Below are 19423 nucleotides of genomic sequence, written 5' to 3' on the forward strand. Positions count from 1 at the left end.
TATGGAAGAAACAGGACAGAGAATGAGGGGAGCCACCGCACCCAAAGGTACCCGACGAACCTCCTCCTCTTACATCTAAATAACTTCAAATTTTTATGCAATTTAACAAACAATAAAAGCATGGGATGTCGTTTTAGTCTCTTTATTTTTAGCATTGCTGAAGATAACTGCTTACACCACGTAAGCCCAAATAAAGTTAAAGAAAAATTATATATATATATATATATATATATATATATATATATATATATATATATATATATATATATAAACAAGAATAAAGAATGCTAAGGTGTAGCATAAAAGGGTTCTAGAACATAAAATCCAATTTTCACGAAACCAGGCACTTGATTTTATACAGACTGAAAGGTTTACAAATTACAGGTTACATTATTTGATATTTTTTGAAAGAAAAATACCCCCTGAAATTTCTCATTTTTAGGAATTTTGATATTGATGCAAACTGTTAAATAAATAGGATTCTAAATTTAAAACATCCAACGGTTATTGAGTCCAAATATATGGTCCACAATGCCACTGTGAAAACAAGGTAACATAGTAGTTGTAAATGTGTAGGTCATGGGGTCAGTCATGAAGCATACTTACAATGTAAGGGCTAAGCAGCTCTTAGCTAACTGCAATTCATATCTCTATGGCAGACTTTGTCACAGTGGTTAAAAGCTTATCTAAGTACCGGTATGTTTCATGGAACTTGCCCCTGGGCCCAGGGAGGCGGGATGAACAGGGGAGGTTGGGTATGGAACAAACAAATTCACCCAGAAGTCTGGAGGATAATTTGATAGAATATCATGTCACGCTGTTAAAGCTGGCCTGAAATCAGGCATGACCACAAATTACTGGGGCAATTCATAACCCCACAAGCTGGTCCCCTCCCATCACAGATATAGGGATATCACATTAATCACAATGTTTTTCCCATTTATCATAACAAGTACATGTACTTATACCATAAGGTTTCTGAAATTAGCATAACAGTATGACAGAAAAGTTCTAGTAGTGATACACTGAGGCATGAAACAGAACAATATGACAACATAACAAAGAACATTCATAGAAGAATAAATTAAGGTGAGCTTAATATTTTAAGTTAAATTCACTAAAACACTACAATTAATTTGTTTTACAAACTAGAAAAGGCACTTTGCACAAAGCTGATATATTAGATTTGAACCATACAAGGTGCATAAAAATGTACAAAGAACACTTTGTTTTTGATCCCCAAATAGCTTAAACACCACAGCACAAACACACTAACACTGGACAAATAAAACTTATAAGCAACAAAACGTAAAAACAGTGTTTCCATCACAGAATTATGTGGAAATTTTAAAATTTGTTTAGAACACTAATTAACTTTTTGATGCACAGTATCAAACTATATCTACTAGTTATAGCTCATATTTTAGCTTAACATAACAAAAACTTTGGTCAACACAAGACATGCTTAGCAAGAATTCCGCAAACAGCCAGACGTGAAACACAATCTTACTTCTGCAAAGTACACTGCATGATCTCATTTACACTTAGCACATTCACTGTAAGCCTAATGAGAAATTTCACACAGAAAGTTTTAATATCCAGCTCAAACTTTTGGAAAGCATAAAGCAGCTCAAGAATAGTTGTAACATCTCCAGTGCTTGTTACCTGTGTCTATATATAAGTGTGCTGAATAGAAGGTGCAATCATATTAAACTACCTAGGATACAAAGATGAATTAACAACTTTGTCAGTACGAGATATATAATGCTAAAACAAGACTCTCGTGACCCGCGGTCAACACAATCATTCCACAGTTTGGAATTTCACATTGTGTTTGTCAAGTCGCTCAATCAAAGTCGTCTCAGCAAAGGCAGCACCTGGGCTGAAGACTCCACCACTGAGAAGTAGAAAAATAAAACATTATTCATTCATGTATATCATAAACAAATTAAACTATAAAAAAACCAGACATATCCATTGTTACAGCATGAGATATCTAAGGTATTACAAATTCCTACAAAAGCTTGAAACAAATGTTTAAACAAACACATCATTGTCATCCGTAATTCTTCTCTCACATGTCAACACCACACAATTAACTACAACTCATGGTACATTCACAACCAAGGCTATGCTAACACTAGTTCCATCTCCATCTCCACCTCCACCTCCAAAGTATAGCAGAGCTGTAGAGGGTTCACATAAGAAAGCTTATAAAAAACACAAATGTTACAGCCATTGCATATATCTCATCTTGCCCTACGGGTATTTAAAAAATGCATCAACAACAAGACATACCTCACCCAAACTTCATCAATGTACATATAGTATGTGTATACATAAATAAATATGTATGAATGCTTGAGGTTTAACGTTGTGTTTAACATGTACCCGTAGTTAATTTAAAGGATGCTTTGATATAAATATAAAATGAAACAAACTGAAGTATATTGCTAGAGAAAGACAGATGTAAATGCTGCATACTAACCCAGATGGTAGTTTATTCTTCTCCTTCAGAAGAACCAGGCCAGCCTGTACCATACAAATTGGAGTGGTGACATATCCTGGCTCTGTTCAAACAGATAACACTCATCATGTGTCATACACTCACTGGGAGTCAGTGTTATACATTTAGATAATGCACTAATTGTGGTGTGTTATACATTTAGTTATAAACTTACTGAGAGTCAGCGTTGCACATTTAGTTATACACTAATTGCTTATCAGTGTTATACATTTAGTTATAAACTTACTGAGAGTCAGCGTTGCACATTTAGTTATACACTAATTGCTTATCAGTGTTATACATTTAGTTATACACTTACTGAGAGTCAGCGTTGCACATTTAGTTATACACTAATTGCTTATCAGTGTTATACATTTAATTATACACTTACTGAGAGTCAATGTTGCACATTTAGTTATACACTAATTGCTTATCAGTGTTATACATTTAGTTATACACTTACTGAGAGTCAGTGTTGCACGTTTAGCTATACACTAATTGATTTTGAAATTGTTTCCTGTCTTAACCCTGATTGTTACTGCCCACAGGTGAATAATGTAAGCTGAAACTGTAATCAAAGCATGTAGACTTCTTACTGTTCTCAGAAACAAAGTACATAAATAATGCAAGATTTAGAATTTCTCTGTTGTCAAATATGTCCTCTGCCCATGTGACGATGAGAGATGACTTGAGCTGTGAGACATGAAAACAACAGCTAGGCATCAGAAGAGTCAGGATCTAGGTTGTGACTATCTTACCTGGGCCCACCACCTTAGTGACTATCCTCTTGTCTGGGGCTTCCTCATGCTGAACATCGGGGTCAGAGATCTCCTTACTGAACCCCTCCCCCACAAATGTCATGGAGAATGTTGTTCCATCAATCTGTCAATCATAATCATTCAGGATATGAGGTTAACAGGCATAGGGAAATTAGATACCAGAGTGCTTGTTGATATCTGTGCCATGAGACAATGTCATCAGATCTGAAGACTTGTTATCCAGCAATAAGTCCCAAGATCTACCAGTTGATTCAAACTTTATTCAGTCCAGATTCTGTTAAGAAATTAACACGTGATAAAATTGTGATTGCAATATGATAAATGTAACATTATTTGTTCTGATCTACCTGAAACACATAGTTTTGCCCGACACCACCATGATCTTTTGAAAAGGGGGCCATGGTTGGTAAGTCATGATTCTACTGATGACCAGTTCCAATTTAGGAAAATCTTTCAGTTCGGGGAAAAAAAGTTATGCATGATCAATACATTACCTGAATATAAACATATTCTTCGGACAGGTATTCGATAATGTTTTCTTTAACACTATAATTTGTAAATCAGAACCTTCATTCTATCATGTTCAAACAGTGTATGTTTGTTTGAGACAAAGTAGAATATTGTGGTAACTCCAACAAAAGAAATAAGGCATGATTCAACACTTCATTCTTGAAAAGGTTTAAATAAAACCGAAATATTGAATCATGCATCTCCTTGTATCTTTTGTTGCAGTTACCACAATACTCTACTTTGTGAAGCTTGTCAGTGGAAATGAAAATGTTTGAGATGAAATTACCTGCTTTTTTGTTGGCCCTTGATGACTGAAAATCCCAAAAGAGAACAAACTTGGAAACTGCAAGACAAAAGAAAACAAAATCCATAAGAATCTATTCAGAAGTGAGTGACACACCCACACAATCCCCTTGGCAGTTGAAACAGTTTATTATGTGGAAAATTCAGGTAACTCGTCATCAGTTTTCAGTGGGCTGTTATAGAAACCAAAAATGTGACTCAGTTGAAAATGAAAGTGCTTTATCCCCACTAGTTTTAAATTTAAATCCCAGTGTAAAACCGTATGAATTTTATTGTATTCGCATTGCTCAAACTGGATTTTTTTTCAGTCCATTGCTATTAAAACCAGAAATTTGATCAAAAGTTTTAATTCAAAGTGGAACCTAGTTCACCTCAACATGAAACCACATACCAAATTTGAAATAGCTTCTTGAAGAAGTTTGATTGCACTGCAATCACTTCATTGAAACCCTTTATTTCCAGTGAGCAGCCATGGAAAGTTGGAATTTGATTGAAACAGCCCCAGGTTATATAGGACCCCACTTCACTTCACTATGAACCTAGATGCCAATCATGAAATCAATCTCTGAAGCATTTTCAGTTATATTTGAGAGCAGGCCAATATGAGCCTGCACACCAGATATGAAATATTTCCCTAAAGCGGTTTCACTTATATTGCAATCACTTCATTCAGAGAGGCCAAGGGCGGAGACATCATGATCACATACACTAATCCCTTTGGTAAAATAAAGAATTTATCACACTGCATGGTTACTTTTCTATCACTTGACAGAATTTATCACACTGCATGGTTACTTTTCTATCACTTAACAGAATTTATCACACTGCATGGTTACTTTTCTATCACTTAACAGAATTTATCACACTGCATGGTTACTTTTCTATCACTTAACAGAATTTATCACACTGCATGGTTACTTTTCTATCACTTAACAGAATTTATCACACTGCATGGTTACTTTTCTATCACTTAACAGAATTTAATTATGAAGCTTCTTTCACAGGTGTAGATTTATCATACCAGCTTTAATACACAACTGATCTATTTCTATTTTAGGCAACAGCTGTAAACTATATAAAAGGGTTCAACCATAGCTATTTTGCACCATTATATCTGCTTCACTATTAAAGTACCATGTTATACCAGGACCAGTTAGAATTTGGACAGAAGAAAATATTTCCTGATTTTATTTTCTGCAGAAGTGTCCAAACTAAAACAGATTGATTAATGGGACATGACTCGGAAAAGCTCTTCAGCCACAGAAGCTAACCTTTAGAAGCAGAGTTCTACCAAGGCTGAAGGAGGCAAAAACACCAAAGATAACTCCTGCGATGACCGTCAGCACAGCACTCCAGTAGCTCGGTCTGCAGAAGTATGCATTGAATTGCACCTGAAATCATATCACATATGTCCTGAGTAGGAAACACAGATATCATCAGAAACATACACATCACATATGTCCTGAGTAGGAAACACAGATATCATCAGCAACATACACATCACATATGTCCTGAGTAGGAAACACAGATATCATCAGAAACATACACATCGTATATGTCCTGCGTAGGAAACACAGATATCATCAGCAACATACACATCGTATATGTCCTGAGTAGGAAACACAGATATCATCAGCAACATACACATCATATATGTCCTGAGTAGGAAACACAGATATCATCAGAAACATACACATCGTATATGTCCTGCGTAGGAAACACAGATATCATCAGCAACATACACATCGTATATGTCCTGAGTAGGAAACACAGATATCATCAGCAACATACACATCACATATGTCCAGAGTATGAAACACAGATATCATCAGCAACATACACATGGCATATGTCCTGAGTAGAAAAATACAGATATCATGAGCAAAATAGGAGTAAAAGAGAAAAGAGTTCTTTTGGTTGGTCAGTAACACAGACAGTCATAATTACTATAAATACAGGTATGTAGGCCACTGCTGCATTAACAACCACTAAATCTACATCAACTTACAACATCAGTTACTAATGTGTACTCAATTTTCAGCAATACTGTAACATTAACCAAGGATTATCCTCCCCATCAGTCAGTCAGAATAGATTCTGTCAGCCTGTAATGTGGCCAACTTACAGGCCTTAGCTTCTTCTTCTCATAGAAGTATCTCTGTGAACGATTGACCACGGACCGGTCACTGCCAGGAAATGGCACACAATGACTGTTAGCCTCCTTGCTTTCAAATATCGTCGATCTACAGAAAAAAATGAAATGCAAATCCTGACCACAGGCTGAGATTTACAAATGATTATGGACATCATGACTGGACGGTTAAGAGCTAATTCAAGCAGCATTGGGATCCATATCAACCTCTGTACAGAATATCACTACTTCAAAGAAATGCACTCGAACAGAATATCATCCGAAGTCCAAATCTGAACAAGACACCAGAATTTTGTTGGAGATTGCTCAGATGTTATGTTTGGCAAAATTGTGTTTGGCCAAGGTTAGTCCCAAACCAACATCAGAGAGCACTTCTGATGCAGTTGCTGTGGCAGTGTGTCACAGTGTTTGAGACAAAAATTATCTAGCAATTTCGTCTCCACGGCCTTCAGTTTGCAGACAGTTATGTTAAATATTGTTTCGTCTGTCGATTTATCTTAAGCACAACATCAATTTGTTATTTCCTAGGCCGCATGGGTCCGAGATTCCTTGGTGATGTTCAAAGCGAATGGCTCTGCCGACAGCCTAGTCATATTTGGCAAGGGCAGGTAACTACATCTGGTTTTCAAATGGAGTGTTCTCTGATGTTGGTGTGGGCTATCCATTGCCAAACAACCTTTTGCCAAACCGAATGTCAGAATAATCTCAGGATAACCGGAATTATACATTCGATAGAGTGTTTGCAGAGGATAATGGAATAGCCCATTGAGAATCTGCAGAAAATAGTGGAACAGTCCACTGAGGGTCTGTAGAAGACAACTGAACATTTCACTGACGGACTGAAGAACATAATGGAGCAGTCACTGAGTGTCTACAGAGAATAATGGACAGGTCCATTGAGGGTCTGCTGATGACAAGGTTTTGGTTTGGTTTTTTATTTGGTTAGTGTTTTACGCCATATTCGATAGCGACCTGGAAACCGGGGAGAGCCCAAGGAAACCCATGAACAGTCCACTGAGACCCTGCAGAGGATAATGGAGCAGTACACTGAGAATCTGTTGGGAATAACAGAGCAGTTCACTGAGAATCTGTTGGGTATAATGGAGCAGTACACTGAGGATATGCAGATGACAATGGGAGATGACACTGAGGATTTGTAGAGGCTACTGTAGCAGTCAATGGGAATATTAAAAACAACATAAGAGAACAATCCTTGTACAATGGTAATAAAGCCGTCCATGGGCTGTCTTCAGAGTATCATGGAACATTCAACTATCCACCTAATAAAGCCGTCCATGGGCCGTCTTCAGAGAATAATGGAACACTCAACTATCCACCGAATAAAGCCGTCCATGGGCCGTCTTCAGAGTATCATGGAACATTCAACTATAGACCTAATAAAGCCGTCCATGGGCCGTCTTCAGAGTATAATGGAACACTCAACTATAGACCTAATAAAGCCGTCCATGGCCGTCTTCAGAGTATAATGGAACACTCACTATAGACCTAATAAAGCCGTCCATGGGCCGTCTTCAGAGTATCATGGAACATTCAACTATAGACCTAATAAAGCCGTCCATGGGCCGTCTTCAGAGTATAATGGAACACTCAACTATAGACCTAATAAAGCCGTCCATGGGCCGTCTTCAGAGTATAATGGAACACTCAACTATAGATCTAATAAAGCCGTCCATGGGCCGTCTTCAGAGTATAATGGAACACTCAACTATAGACCTAATAAAGCCGTCCATGGGCCGTCTTCAGAGTATAATGGAACACTCAACTATAGACCTAATAAAGCCGTCCATGGGCCGTCTTCAGAGTATAATGGAACACTCAACTATAGACCTAATAAAGCCGTCCATGGGCCGTCTTCAGAGTATAATGGAACATTCAACTATAGACCCTAATAGAGGAGGATAATTCACGGAAGTTTTACAGAGAAGAATAGTCCATATAAGATAACAGAAGTCGACATCAAAAACATAATGGAGTATTCAATGAAGTATCTACATTAGACAATGACACATGTCACAGGATGTTCTGCAAACGATAGTCAGATGGTGCCTCCATATTGTCAATATCCGATAGGATTTAAAAATTGGAGATGCCATCTTTTTACATCTGGTAGCAAAATAAGTCAATCTGACAAATAAATGACAGTGACATGGCTAGTTATAAGTAAAAGCATTCACTATCAACATCATCGACTTTATACTTAATGCTACCTTTTGGGCATCTTGTGATTGCTCCTTGGGACTGGTGTTGGGTGGAGCTGTTTCCGCAAATCTTTCAATTCAGATGCATGAGCAAATCCATGGACAGCTGACTCAAATGTTGCAAAATGTCCGGCTATTCCCTGTAAAGAGAAACAATCTTTATGGATAGTAGCCTAATAACTGCCATGCCTACACACTGTTTTTAGCCTACCTGGAAGCATGATAACAATAGATCGGACTTGTTTTCTGTTGGCTCTCAAATGAAAAACTTCATAAAGTTAAGAGGTTGCTGCATGGAGACTCAGACCACCAACACTGCTGATGGTGGGCATAGCATGGAGACTCACACCAACACTGCTGATGGTGTGTATAGCAATGGAGACTCATACCACCAACACAGCTGATGGTGGGTATAGCATGGAGACTCACACCAACACTGCTGATGGTGGGTATAGCATGGAGACTCGCACCACCAACATTGCTGATGGTGGGTATGGCATGGAGACTCACACCAACACTGCTGATGGTGGGTATGGCATGGAGACTCGTACCACCAACACTGCTGATGGTGGGTATAGCATGGAGACTCACACCACCAACACCGCTGATGGTGGGTATAGCATGGAGACTCGTACCACCAACATTGCTGATGGTGGGTATGGCATGGTGACTCACACCACCAACACTGCTGATGGTGGGTATAGCATGGAGACTCATACCACCAACACTGCTGATGGTGGGTATAGCATGGAGACTCACACCAACACTGCTGATGGTGGGTATGGCATGGAGACTCACACCAACACTGCTGATGGTGGGTATAGCATGGAGACTCGTACCACCAACACTGCTGATGGTGGGTATAGCATGGAGACTCACACCACCAACACTGCTGATGGTGGGTATAGCATGGAGACTCACACCACCAACACTGCTGATGGTGGGTATAGCATGGAGACTCGTACCACCAACACTGCTGATGGTGGGTATAGCATGGAGACTCACACCACCAACACAGCTGATGGTGGGTATAGCATGGGGACTTGTACCACCAACATTGCTGATGGTGGGTATAGCATGGAGACTCGTACCACCAACACTGCTGATGGTGGGTATAGCATGGAGACTCACACCACCAACACTGCTGATGGTAGGTATAGCATGGAGACTCACACCACCAACACTGCTGATGGTGGGTATAGCATGGAGACTCACACCACCAACACTGCTGATGGTAGGTATAGCATGGAGACTCACACCAACACTGCTGATGGTGGGTATAGCATGGAGACTCGTACCACCAACACTGCTGATGGTGGCTTTAGCATGGAGACTCGTACCACCAACACCGCTGATGGTGGGTATAGCATGGAGACTCACACCAACACTGCTGATGGTGGGTATAGCATGGAGACTCGTACCACCAACACTGCTGATGGACAAACATTTGGACATGGACAATCGTTTGTTCCATTACCAAAACCTGACCGCAGCCCTGAAAACTGTATATTAATAGTGTGACACAAAATTTTGGAACAAGAAGCATCAATTTGATTTATTTATTTGATTGGTGTTTTACGCCGTACTCAAGAATATTTCACTTATACGACGGCGGCCAGCATTATGGTGGGTGGAAACCAGGCACAGCCCGGGGGAAACCAACAACCATCCACAGGTTGCTGGCAGACCTTCCCACTTACGGCCGGAGGGGAAGCCAGCATGAGCTGAACTTGAACTCACAGCGACCGCATTGGTGAGAGGCTCCTGGGTCATTACGCTGCGCTAACCGACTGAGCCACGGAGGCCCCAAGAAGCATCAATATTAAAAACATATTTACCACTACTAAAAAAAAAAGTTAAAGTATACATATTGTATCAACAGTAATTAAAAAAAGGCTGACTTAAAATAATAAAAAAATGCAGAGAGATGTGTGTAGACAAAGTGTGTGCATCTCACCTCTGGTCCAGAATGGATGTTCACAAAACTCTCCACATGATTCAGATCCCCTAGAAACCAGAAACATGTATGTATGTATGCCTATGGTGATGAGGAGTCATTAGGTGTGTGTACATTGTGTCTTCTTGTGGCAAGTCCCACCCAGTCACATTATACAGACAATTCTAAGCTCTCAACTTTTGTAACTTTTTTTGTAAATGATGTTGCCTTATGACGCTATAATCCAGACGTCTTTTACCAAAAATGTTAGGAGAAATATGGCTAACAAAGTTTGTGAAAGTAGCCCCTGAGTACCAAGCGAGGAAACCAGAGACAATATTGCAGATAGAAAGTTCGACACGACGAAAAAATTTAACTCTTTCAAGGGGCTGAGTTTGATCAATAAATTTTAAGTGCTTAATTTTATTCTCTACTTTGCATGTTAATTTGACTAGTGTTTTATGTCACACTCAGTATTTCATTACTTGGATAATGGTAATCCCGATAAGCCCACGGGATTCCACTACACCTGGAATATTACCTGACATACCTCCTGACTGAAAGCAACAGTGATAGTTAACAAGTTGCATGTATTCTGATAAACATAAAGTATACAACATACGCCATGATAAACTGGATCAAACATGCATAAGTGAGGAGCTGGGGTTAATACACTTTTGAAAATAATTCAAGCCGGGTAAGAAATTATACTCAAATGTACACAAGTAATCTGCTCAAAACTCTATGAAATTTAAAATAATTAACAACAAAAAACTACTGACATGATTACATGGACAAGAAGACCTGCATAATACCATACTTCTGAAAAAATATTGCAAATAAGTTGACACTAGAAATGTCTGTGCAGATTGATGAAATTACCTTCAAACTTCTGCTGTGTGTAGACTGTTCCCATGTCTGCAGGGATACTGTCAAAGCCGCACGCTCCCACCATGTACACGCCCACTTCCTTCGCTTTGCCATTGTACAGCAACTGTGTCTTTTCCAGAAACTGCAAAAACAAAAAGAATGTACATGACTGTTTGGAATTTAATATTCTGGACTTTCTTTTAGTTACAAAACGGAGGCCTATGTTTATACATGTATATATATATACATATATATCCATGGTTACAACACATTAATGTGTTGTTTTGGCTTTGGAATATTAAAAAAACCTCAATTTTAGGAATCTGAAAAATCCATTTTACAATGCCTGCATTGCTTTGGCTTTTTCACGACATGAGATTTTTTAGTATAAAGATAATGGTCTTTTGAATGTGGCCACACTAGTTTAGCCTGGAATCTCCAACATTTACATGTATATTGGCAGGAGTACAAATACCTATAGTATGTATGACTCATGCAGTTGTGTGCAGAAAAACTGCAGCAGCACATGATCTACAACACACACTCTGCATGTCCTTTGTAGCTATTTGTTTAGCCTTTATCGACCTAAAACACTTTTTTACTCATAGTTATGCATACAATTATTATGAAAATAAGACGAAAATGGTTTGTTTGTGTCATTAAAGATGCAAGCTTTGTCAAACTGTGGAGATTATTTCTCTACACCCCATAGTTACCTCAGAATATTTCAAGATACTGGTCACAGAGGTGGTTGAAAGGGTTAAAGAGTTAGGGTATATCTTTCAAATATCTTCAGTTAACTACGCCATTAACAAAGAGAATAACAGATGTGTAATCCATGCTGACATTCACCTGTAACAGGCCTAAATTAAGTATATTTAATTGCACATCTGTTTATAGAGAGCTTATCAATCTGTCATTGTGATTCTATAAGTGTAGTCGACCTCATCCGTCTGCAGCTAAGAATGACACAAACTGGCCACTTACATTGTGACAAGAGTCACATGTGTGCAGTGTGATCAACACCCTAGTGATATTGCCGAATATTCCAAACATTACTGCAGGTGTCTTTAATAGAAAAACACAATGTTTTCTTCAGGACAGACCATCAGATACAGGATGTTACAATTCAAGCGCTGTGGACTGGTCCCACCAACATACCTGAGGCTCCCCACTGATGTCAATGTGATTGGCCCCAGCCTCAATGCATGCACGAACCACCTGATCGCCATAGAAACGGTACTGAAAAAAAGACAAGGCAGATGACACCACAGGTAGTGCATCTGATGGGCCCTTGGGCAAAGGCAGCATGCTATCAGATCTATATAATAATATGCTATAATAATGTGATCATGTGGCAAATAGACACCAACACTATTAGGCCAGCCAGAACCTATGGTTCTACCTATGGGATAGTCTCTACATCTAAAGTACAACCATCATCAGCGTACTTCCCTATAGCTAGTCTCCACTGTACATCACACATTTTACATCATCTGTAGAAGCCTGCACCACCTGGTGGAGAAATATGCCAGCTTCTTGGGTGGAAATTATGAACTGAATCGTGGGAAATCTAACTGTAACAGCAGCTACAAGAACTGGACATACCATGAAACAGAAACACTGTGCTTAAAAACTATGATTTTCCTAATCAATGTTACTGTGCAGTTAAGAACCCATTGACTATTTTTATATATCCAAGCAACTATTAAATAATTACTATCAAAGACACTGCTGTCCTTTTATAAAACTTTCCGTTGTTGTAATTTTTTTTCAACACAACAGGTTTTAGAACTCATCATGCATCTGCCTTTTCCCAAACGTTTGCTGAGCAATAGAGAGAAAGAAACGTACATGGTTGTGCAGATACATCACATAATGTGTTCGAGATCAAAAAAAGAGCGTAAAGTGCCGTGGAGACTACAGGGAAGTTGCATACTTCTAGGTAATGGACTTCTGGTACAAGACATACAGTGTAGTTGTGTTACAAGATTATACTTTTTATACAAATAAATTTTGTAACTGTCACCGTCATAAAAAAAATTTCACAACATGTGTGAACATGTTTACTTTTATACAACTATGCAATACATATTTTGTTATAGTAAATAAGACTCTATACTGAGATACAACATTGCAAACATAGTTGCATGTGCTGTACTTGATTTAAATCTTCAAACATGATAAAGTCACTCACTGTTTCCTGTTTCAGAGTTCTGCTCATCTTAAAATGTTATTTTACTGTTTGTTTGGAAGGCAGGAAAATCTGAGTTTTAGCACCAATAGTAATATTTTACAATCATTAAAAGCCTCCAAAAAGCTTTTTTGAGGTAAATCTGCCGTGTAAATACATTATTTGTGTTACTGACCGGTCCAACGCAGTTGAGCAGCACCCTGGCCTGCTTACACATGGCTAACAGCGACTGCTCACTGTTGATGTCAGCAATCAGGATAGGGGCCTGGGACAGGTTCTTCTCTGAAACACACAATGCAACAATCATAAGGTGAGTAACTCCAAAACATGAAGACTTCATAATATACAGACTTCATAATATGTGGACAATATATTAATATACAACACAGGTAATATATTTAGTTCATAGGGCTGTAATACAGTCCTGCCTTTATCGAACATCCAGAACAAACTGGTGTGTTTCATTCTCCAGGGTTGCTCACACATTGTATCACTAGATGTGTTTGTAGTTACATGTAGCTCTTGCATATTTGGTTATAGACTTTCACACACACTGTCTTCTTTATGTAGGCTGTATGAAACACATACAAATTCAACAGTTCTGTAATGCAATTGTGATACTGGGGTGACCTTGACATAGTAACACAGTAATGGTTCAGACAAGTTTTTAGAAGGTTTAGTCAAGTTCATAAATATGGGAACTGGAATGTTTAACGGCACAGAAAATATACGAAAGGTCGTCTGCTATCCTTGAATTCTGTTTGGCCAGTGTTGTCCTACTCAAGTTGAGTGCAGATGTTAAAATTCAATCAAAAAAAGCAATCTGCTGGGCGTTGTAATCCCCCAACATTCAGCTGTGTTGACACCCACACGTATGTACATGTGCTTAGTTTAAACCATACATATGGCATTGTATCTGATCCATCCATGAATATACATTTTTCTCCATTTCAATGTGATATGGCTGAATTACTGCCAATGTGGTATAGCAACCAAATCATTTATTATTTCATTCCATTTCTCACATTTTAAATTCATCATGCAATACATTATACAGTGGCGGATATACAGCTCCAGTCTGACAGTGTGTGGACGATTCATTTTGTGCTTATGTCTCCAACATGAACAAGGTAAGTCAGTCTTATTTCACTACCTGTGTATTTTTCTGCAAATAGGTGTCATAATTTGTTACCTCGATTTTTAATTTGCATATCGATGTAATTGCGGACGGTGCATACTAATTACTGTTACTATTCACAGCCCAATAAGGGCTGTCGATCTCTTATTGAACAATAGGGCTTTACAAATTTCCTACTCAAGGTCAATGACATCTTTAATCACATGGAGCTACATTGCATAGTAATTCATATTGCTAAATGTACACAGCATACCTGTATGGGAATGTAACATGCTATTAGCCAAAATAACAAGTTTAAAGAGCCTGGTGTGATTTGGCATAAAATTAAGCGCGCGCAGTTTTTGGTTAGACCGTGAGTTTTACTTGTGCAGAGGTGTAAACAGCTAGTGTACACACAAGGTGTACAAGGTATAACATGTCTGTGGTACATGTATGTAAGCGAAGTATTTTTTGTCACAACGTCAGTTATGGCTCAACAACGTGCACTAAGTTAGTCATCCTGATGCTGTCTTAATTTACTCCAGATATGACCTGATTAGCCCATGCTGTACTGACTTGATGAGTCAGATTTAACCAGACTTGTAGGACTGTATGACTGTCTAACTGAAGCAGCACTACATCCCACATGGCTAGACCATATGGTGTGTCAGAGGCTGCCTGTTCAGAACACTGAGCGCACAGCTTTCATTCATCATGGGCATGATGTCAGGCTATGTAGATGTTATTTACACATGTGTTGTTGATAGGCTGAGTGTATATGACAGTAATTCTTATCCACAGTCCATGAGCCCACCCCAGCCAAAGTATACTGTGTGTCATAGTCCACCTTCCCCACTGTCCATGAGCCCACCCCAACCAAAGTATACTGTGTGTGTCACAGTCCACCTTCCCCACAGTCCATGAGCCCATCCAACCCCAAGTAGACTGTGTCACAGTTCACCTTCCCCAGTGTCCATGAGCCCATCCCACCCCCAGAAGACCGTGTGTGTCACAGTCCAGCTTCCCCACTGTCCATGAGCCCAAGTAGACTGTGTCACAGTCCACCTTCCCAACAGTCCATGAGCCCATCCCACCCCAAGTAGACCGTGTATGTCACAGTCCAGCTTCCCCACTGTCCATGAGCCCAAGTAGACTGTGTCACAGTCCACCTTCCCAACAGTCCATGAGCCCATGCCACCCCAAGTAGACTGTGTGTGTCACAGTCCACCTTCCCCACTGTCCATGAGCTCATGCCACCCCAAGTAGACCGTGTGTGTCACAGTCCACCCTCCCCACTGTCCACGAGCCCACCCCACCCCAAGCTGACTGTGTGTGTCACAGTCCACCTTCCCCGCAGTCCATGAGCCCGTCTCACCCCCAAGTAAACTGTGTGTGTGTGTGTAACTTGCACCCCAAGTAGACCGTGTGTGTCACAGTCCACCTTCCCTACTGTTCATGAGCCCACCCCAACCCAAATAGACTGTGTGTGTATGTGACAGTCCCCTTGCCTGACAGTCCATCAGTCCACCCCACCCCAAGCAGGCTGTGTGTGAGTGACAGTCCACTTTTATCACAGTCCATGAGCCCACCCCACCCAAGCAGGCTCTGTGTGAGTGACAGTCATCTTTTCTCACAGTTCAGGAGCCCACCCAACTCAAAATAGGTTGTATGTGTGTGACAATCCCCTACCTGAAAGTCCAGGAGCCCACTTCACCCAAAGTCAGCTTTGTATGTGACCCTCCTTATCTCAGTCCTGGCATACCACCCCAAGCAGGGTGTGTGTGTGACAGTCCTCCTTACTGACTGTCCTCACAGACAATGACACACAATGTGGTGTATAGCTTCATTAGAACATGTTCTCACTTTCTTTATATCCGAGTTATATACAATGAATGTGTGTATATATGTATGTATGCTTGGAGTTTAACGTCGTACTTAACCATTTTTTAGTCATATGATGGCCAGGGGTCATTAGGTGTGTGAACATATGCTGTGTCTTCTTGTGCAAAGACAAGTCCAAGCTGCCAAAATGCTGCCGCCACTGAAGCATGCTGAAGACACCAGACATGACACCCCAATCAGGCACATTATGCTGACACTATGAAGCAGGTACCCACAGGTAAATCATGACAAACATTTTCTCAACTACTGGTATTATTATAAAAATGTACATAAAAAACCCACTAACAATTATGACAATTCTTCACAATCAAAACCCTCTCACTAATGTTGCTGTGTACTACTATTATTCATCTTCCACATCAGAAAAGCTTAGTTGTGCCGTTAGAGATGCAGAGACATGTTTTAAGTAGCTGCACATCTTGACTCTGTGTCCACTTGTTTTCACACAATACAAACTTCTGCAAATTGGGGTGTTTAACTATACTTATAGCTAGGCTATGATCGGATATGATCTATTTATATATTGGATGGGCGTTTTATGCCATACTTAAGAATATTTCACTTGCATGTTGGCAGGCTTCCTTGAATTACCAGAGAGGAAGCCAGCAATAGCTGGACTGGCACGATAGTAGATTTGACAGGAATTACACTTGCAAAAAAGCTTTAACACAGAATCCTAACAATCAGCTGGATATGCAAGTCATGATGTCACATCCTTCCAGGTTATCCCCTTTTTTTTAAAACATCAGTCAACTTTTTTTAACTTGAAGTCAACTTGCTTGTATAATTATATGTTTACTCACTGCATGGTATATTTGTCATTTTTTTTTTCTTTTAAATAAGTATACCAGGTTGTTACGTATACAAATAGTAAATATGTAGCAATATTCATCACGATTACTGCCATGAGGGTTTTTAGGCCAACATTCAGCAATAACGCACATTTTATAACAGAGGAAACCTCTGGAAATGCTGACATTCAAACACTCTGGTTGATATTTTATTATGTGACCTACTTGCAGGAGACTTGTTACCATAGCGATATCCACCTACTCCACATTCCAGCATATCTATGTGTACATAGAGACAGTGAGTAGTGGTGAATAACCCTAGACATCTGCTCTGATTAGCTCCTTTGTTTGATCATGTGCTCTAAATCAAGTGCTATGCATTATTCCTTCATTGTAATTCATATTATACATGTACATAACTGCAATGAACTGATCACAATTTTGCTAGCGGATCACACATATGCAAACATATAATTAACTGGTTGCAGCTGGGATGCCCTTCCCTGCCCCCCCCCCCCCCATTCCCTCCAACCCATCTTCAAAAAAACATTCACAAGATCTAACAAGACATCCCGACAATACATGAATTATATCCAAAAAGTTAGAAGAGAGCGTAATTCCATATATAATGAATGAACTAGCCTTACAACAGGCATGCTGGCCAGAATGACACCATCTCATAACAATCCACATACAGTGAAACCAAGGCAAATCCATGCATTCTCCACACTACACTGTCCATAATACACAGATAGTATCAATAATATGCAATAGCTTGACCTACTGTGGGCAAAGTTGTTTTGAATAAGAATTCATCAATTTTTTCATACCCTAGTTTAATTACGTCGTGCATGGCTACCGCTGCGCTTGGGGATTCACTTGGGAGAATACAATGTACATGTAGGCTAGGCCTACGTCAATAACACGCTGACATGTCGTCGTAACTAATCCATGTACAGCGGTCAAAGTATCAGCCAGCAGACAGAAACAAGAGTAGTAAGCACTTCGAGTTATGTCACTCTGACATGAAAGGCCGCTGACATGTTTGTTATCTCATGCAATGTCAGTCATACTTGAAATGTATTCGATCTTTGTTAGGCAGTCTGCAATACGATAACATTATGCGGAACACGTGCCGATTATCCCAGTTACCACGCCGCAGACTTAATACACTTACCCGTGTGTTTTGACGCCGCTTCCAAGACAGCCTGGAGCTTTTCCATGCTTCTACCCGCGATGGCCCATGTCAACCCCGGCTCTTCATCCGCGATTCTAGCTACCTCTTCTACAACATATTTACCCGTGAATCCAGTAGCCCCAAATATTACAAAGTCGTATTTCTCCACGGTTGAACTCGTCACTTCGCCTTCTGCCATTTTTCTCGTCGAGAGCTAGGTCCTCGCTTTGATGGAAGTGAGCTATTTCTAGCTAGTACTTGCGTGTAATTCAGGAGGCAAGTCCATTCAATGCAGGGGGTAAGGAGGTGTATCCACTCTTTTGTTTATCAACGATAAGACTTAGCTATGCAATGTGGTTATAACTGTCAAAGCTTAGTAACATCATCTGACTACAACGCAGCCATGGAATCTTGAAGCATGCGCTTCAGTGATGCTTAACACGATTCACACATTCCATATGAGTTACCTGCATTTGAAATAGACTGTCCTCGTATGACGTGTACAAAAGTAAGTTTCACAAGTGAAACAATGCGACAATGTCTAAATGAATTGTCGAATGAGGAAAACATGTACAGATGTGTATCATCGTCTCTGCAGGGAGAATGGAAGGTGCGGGGGAGAGGATAGGTGAAGAGTTGCTGACATATGCTATAAAATGACGAAAACGACGGTTAGGCCTTCAAGTAAAAGTAATGAATGTAAAGGAAAATGGGCATTTGCATCTGACTAAAGAGGACGAAACTCATTTAAGATGTCGGTATACCTGAAACACCAGTTATGCTCATGTTCACGCACACGTGGGCCTAAGTCTGTAGACTTACATCTCACATCTCACCAGGCATGAATGCCTTAACTGCATCTATATACTGCTTCAGATGTTTCATAATTCAGTCACATATAGGGTCCTCGCTGTCAAAGCCGACAAGGTGACCAATCAATCACATGTTCAAATAAAGCAGTACAAAG

The 19423-nt window shown here is 39.8% G+C and overlaps 1 protein-coding gene across 1 annotated transcript; it reads right to left on the reverse strand.

The window, feature by feature from the left end:
* Positions 1-295: 295 nt before the first annotated feature.
* On the reverse strand, positions 296-18877 carry LOC135467922 (saccharopine dehydrogenase-like oxidoreductase). The gene is made up of 12 exons (XM_064745851.1): positions 18457-18877; positions 13645-13751; positions 12437-12517; positions 11288-11417; positions 10427-10476; positions 8479-8609; positions 6224-6341; positions 5370-5489; positions 4082-4138; positions 3265-3388; positions 2489-2570; positions 296-1897 (listed from the first exon to the last, which is right to left on the reverse strand). The coding sequence occupies exons 1-12, from the start codon at positions 18653-18655 to the stop codon at positions 1804-1806; spliced, it is 1293 nt and encodes a 430-aa protein (XP_064601921.1). The 5' UTR covers positions 18656-18877; the 3' UTR covers positions 296-1803.
* Positions 18878-19423: the final 546 nt, after the last annotated feature.

This window comes from Liolophura sinensis, chromosome 6, assembly GCF_032854445.1.
Source record: "Liolophura sinensis isolate JHLJ2023 chromosome 6, CUHK_Ljap_v2, whole genome shotgun sequence".
Classification (NCBI taxonomy): domain Eukaryota; kingdom Metazoa; phylum Mollusca; class Polyplacophora; order Chitonida; family Chitonidae; genus Liolophura; species Liolophura sinensis.

Coding starts and splice junctions, on each gene's coding strand:
- LOC135467922 (XM_064745851.1), bottom strand. CDS start 18,655: ATGGCAGAAGGCGAAGTGACGAGTTCAACCGTGGAGAAATACGACTTT. Junction 12,518..13,644: donor TGCTCAACTGCGTTGGACCG/GTCAGTAACACA, acceptor TCTTTTTTTCAG/TACCGTTTCTATGGCGATCA. Junction 2,571..3,264: donor CACTAAGGTGGTGGGCCCAG/GTAAGATAGTCA, acceptor CTGTTTGAACAG/AGCCAGGATATGTCACCACT.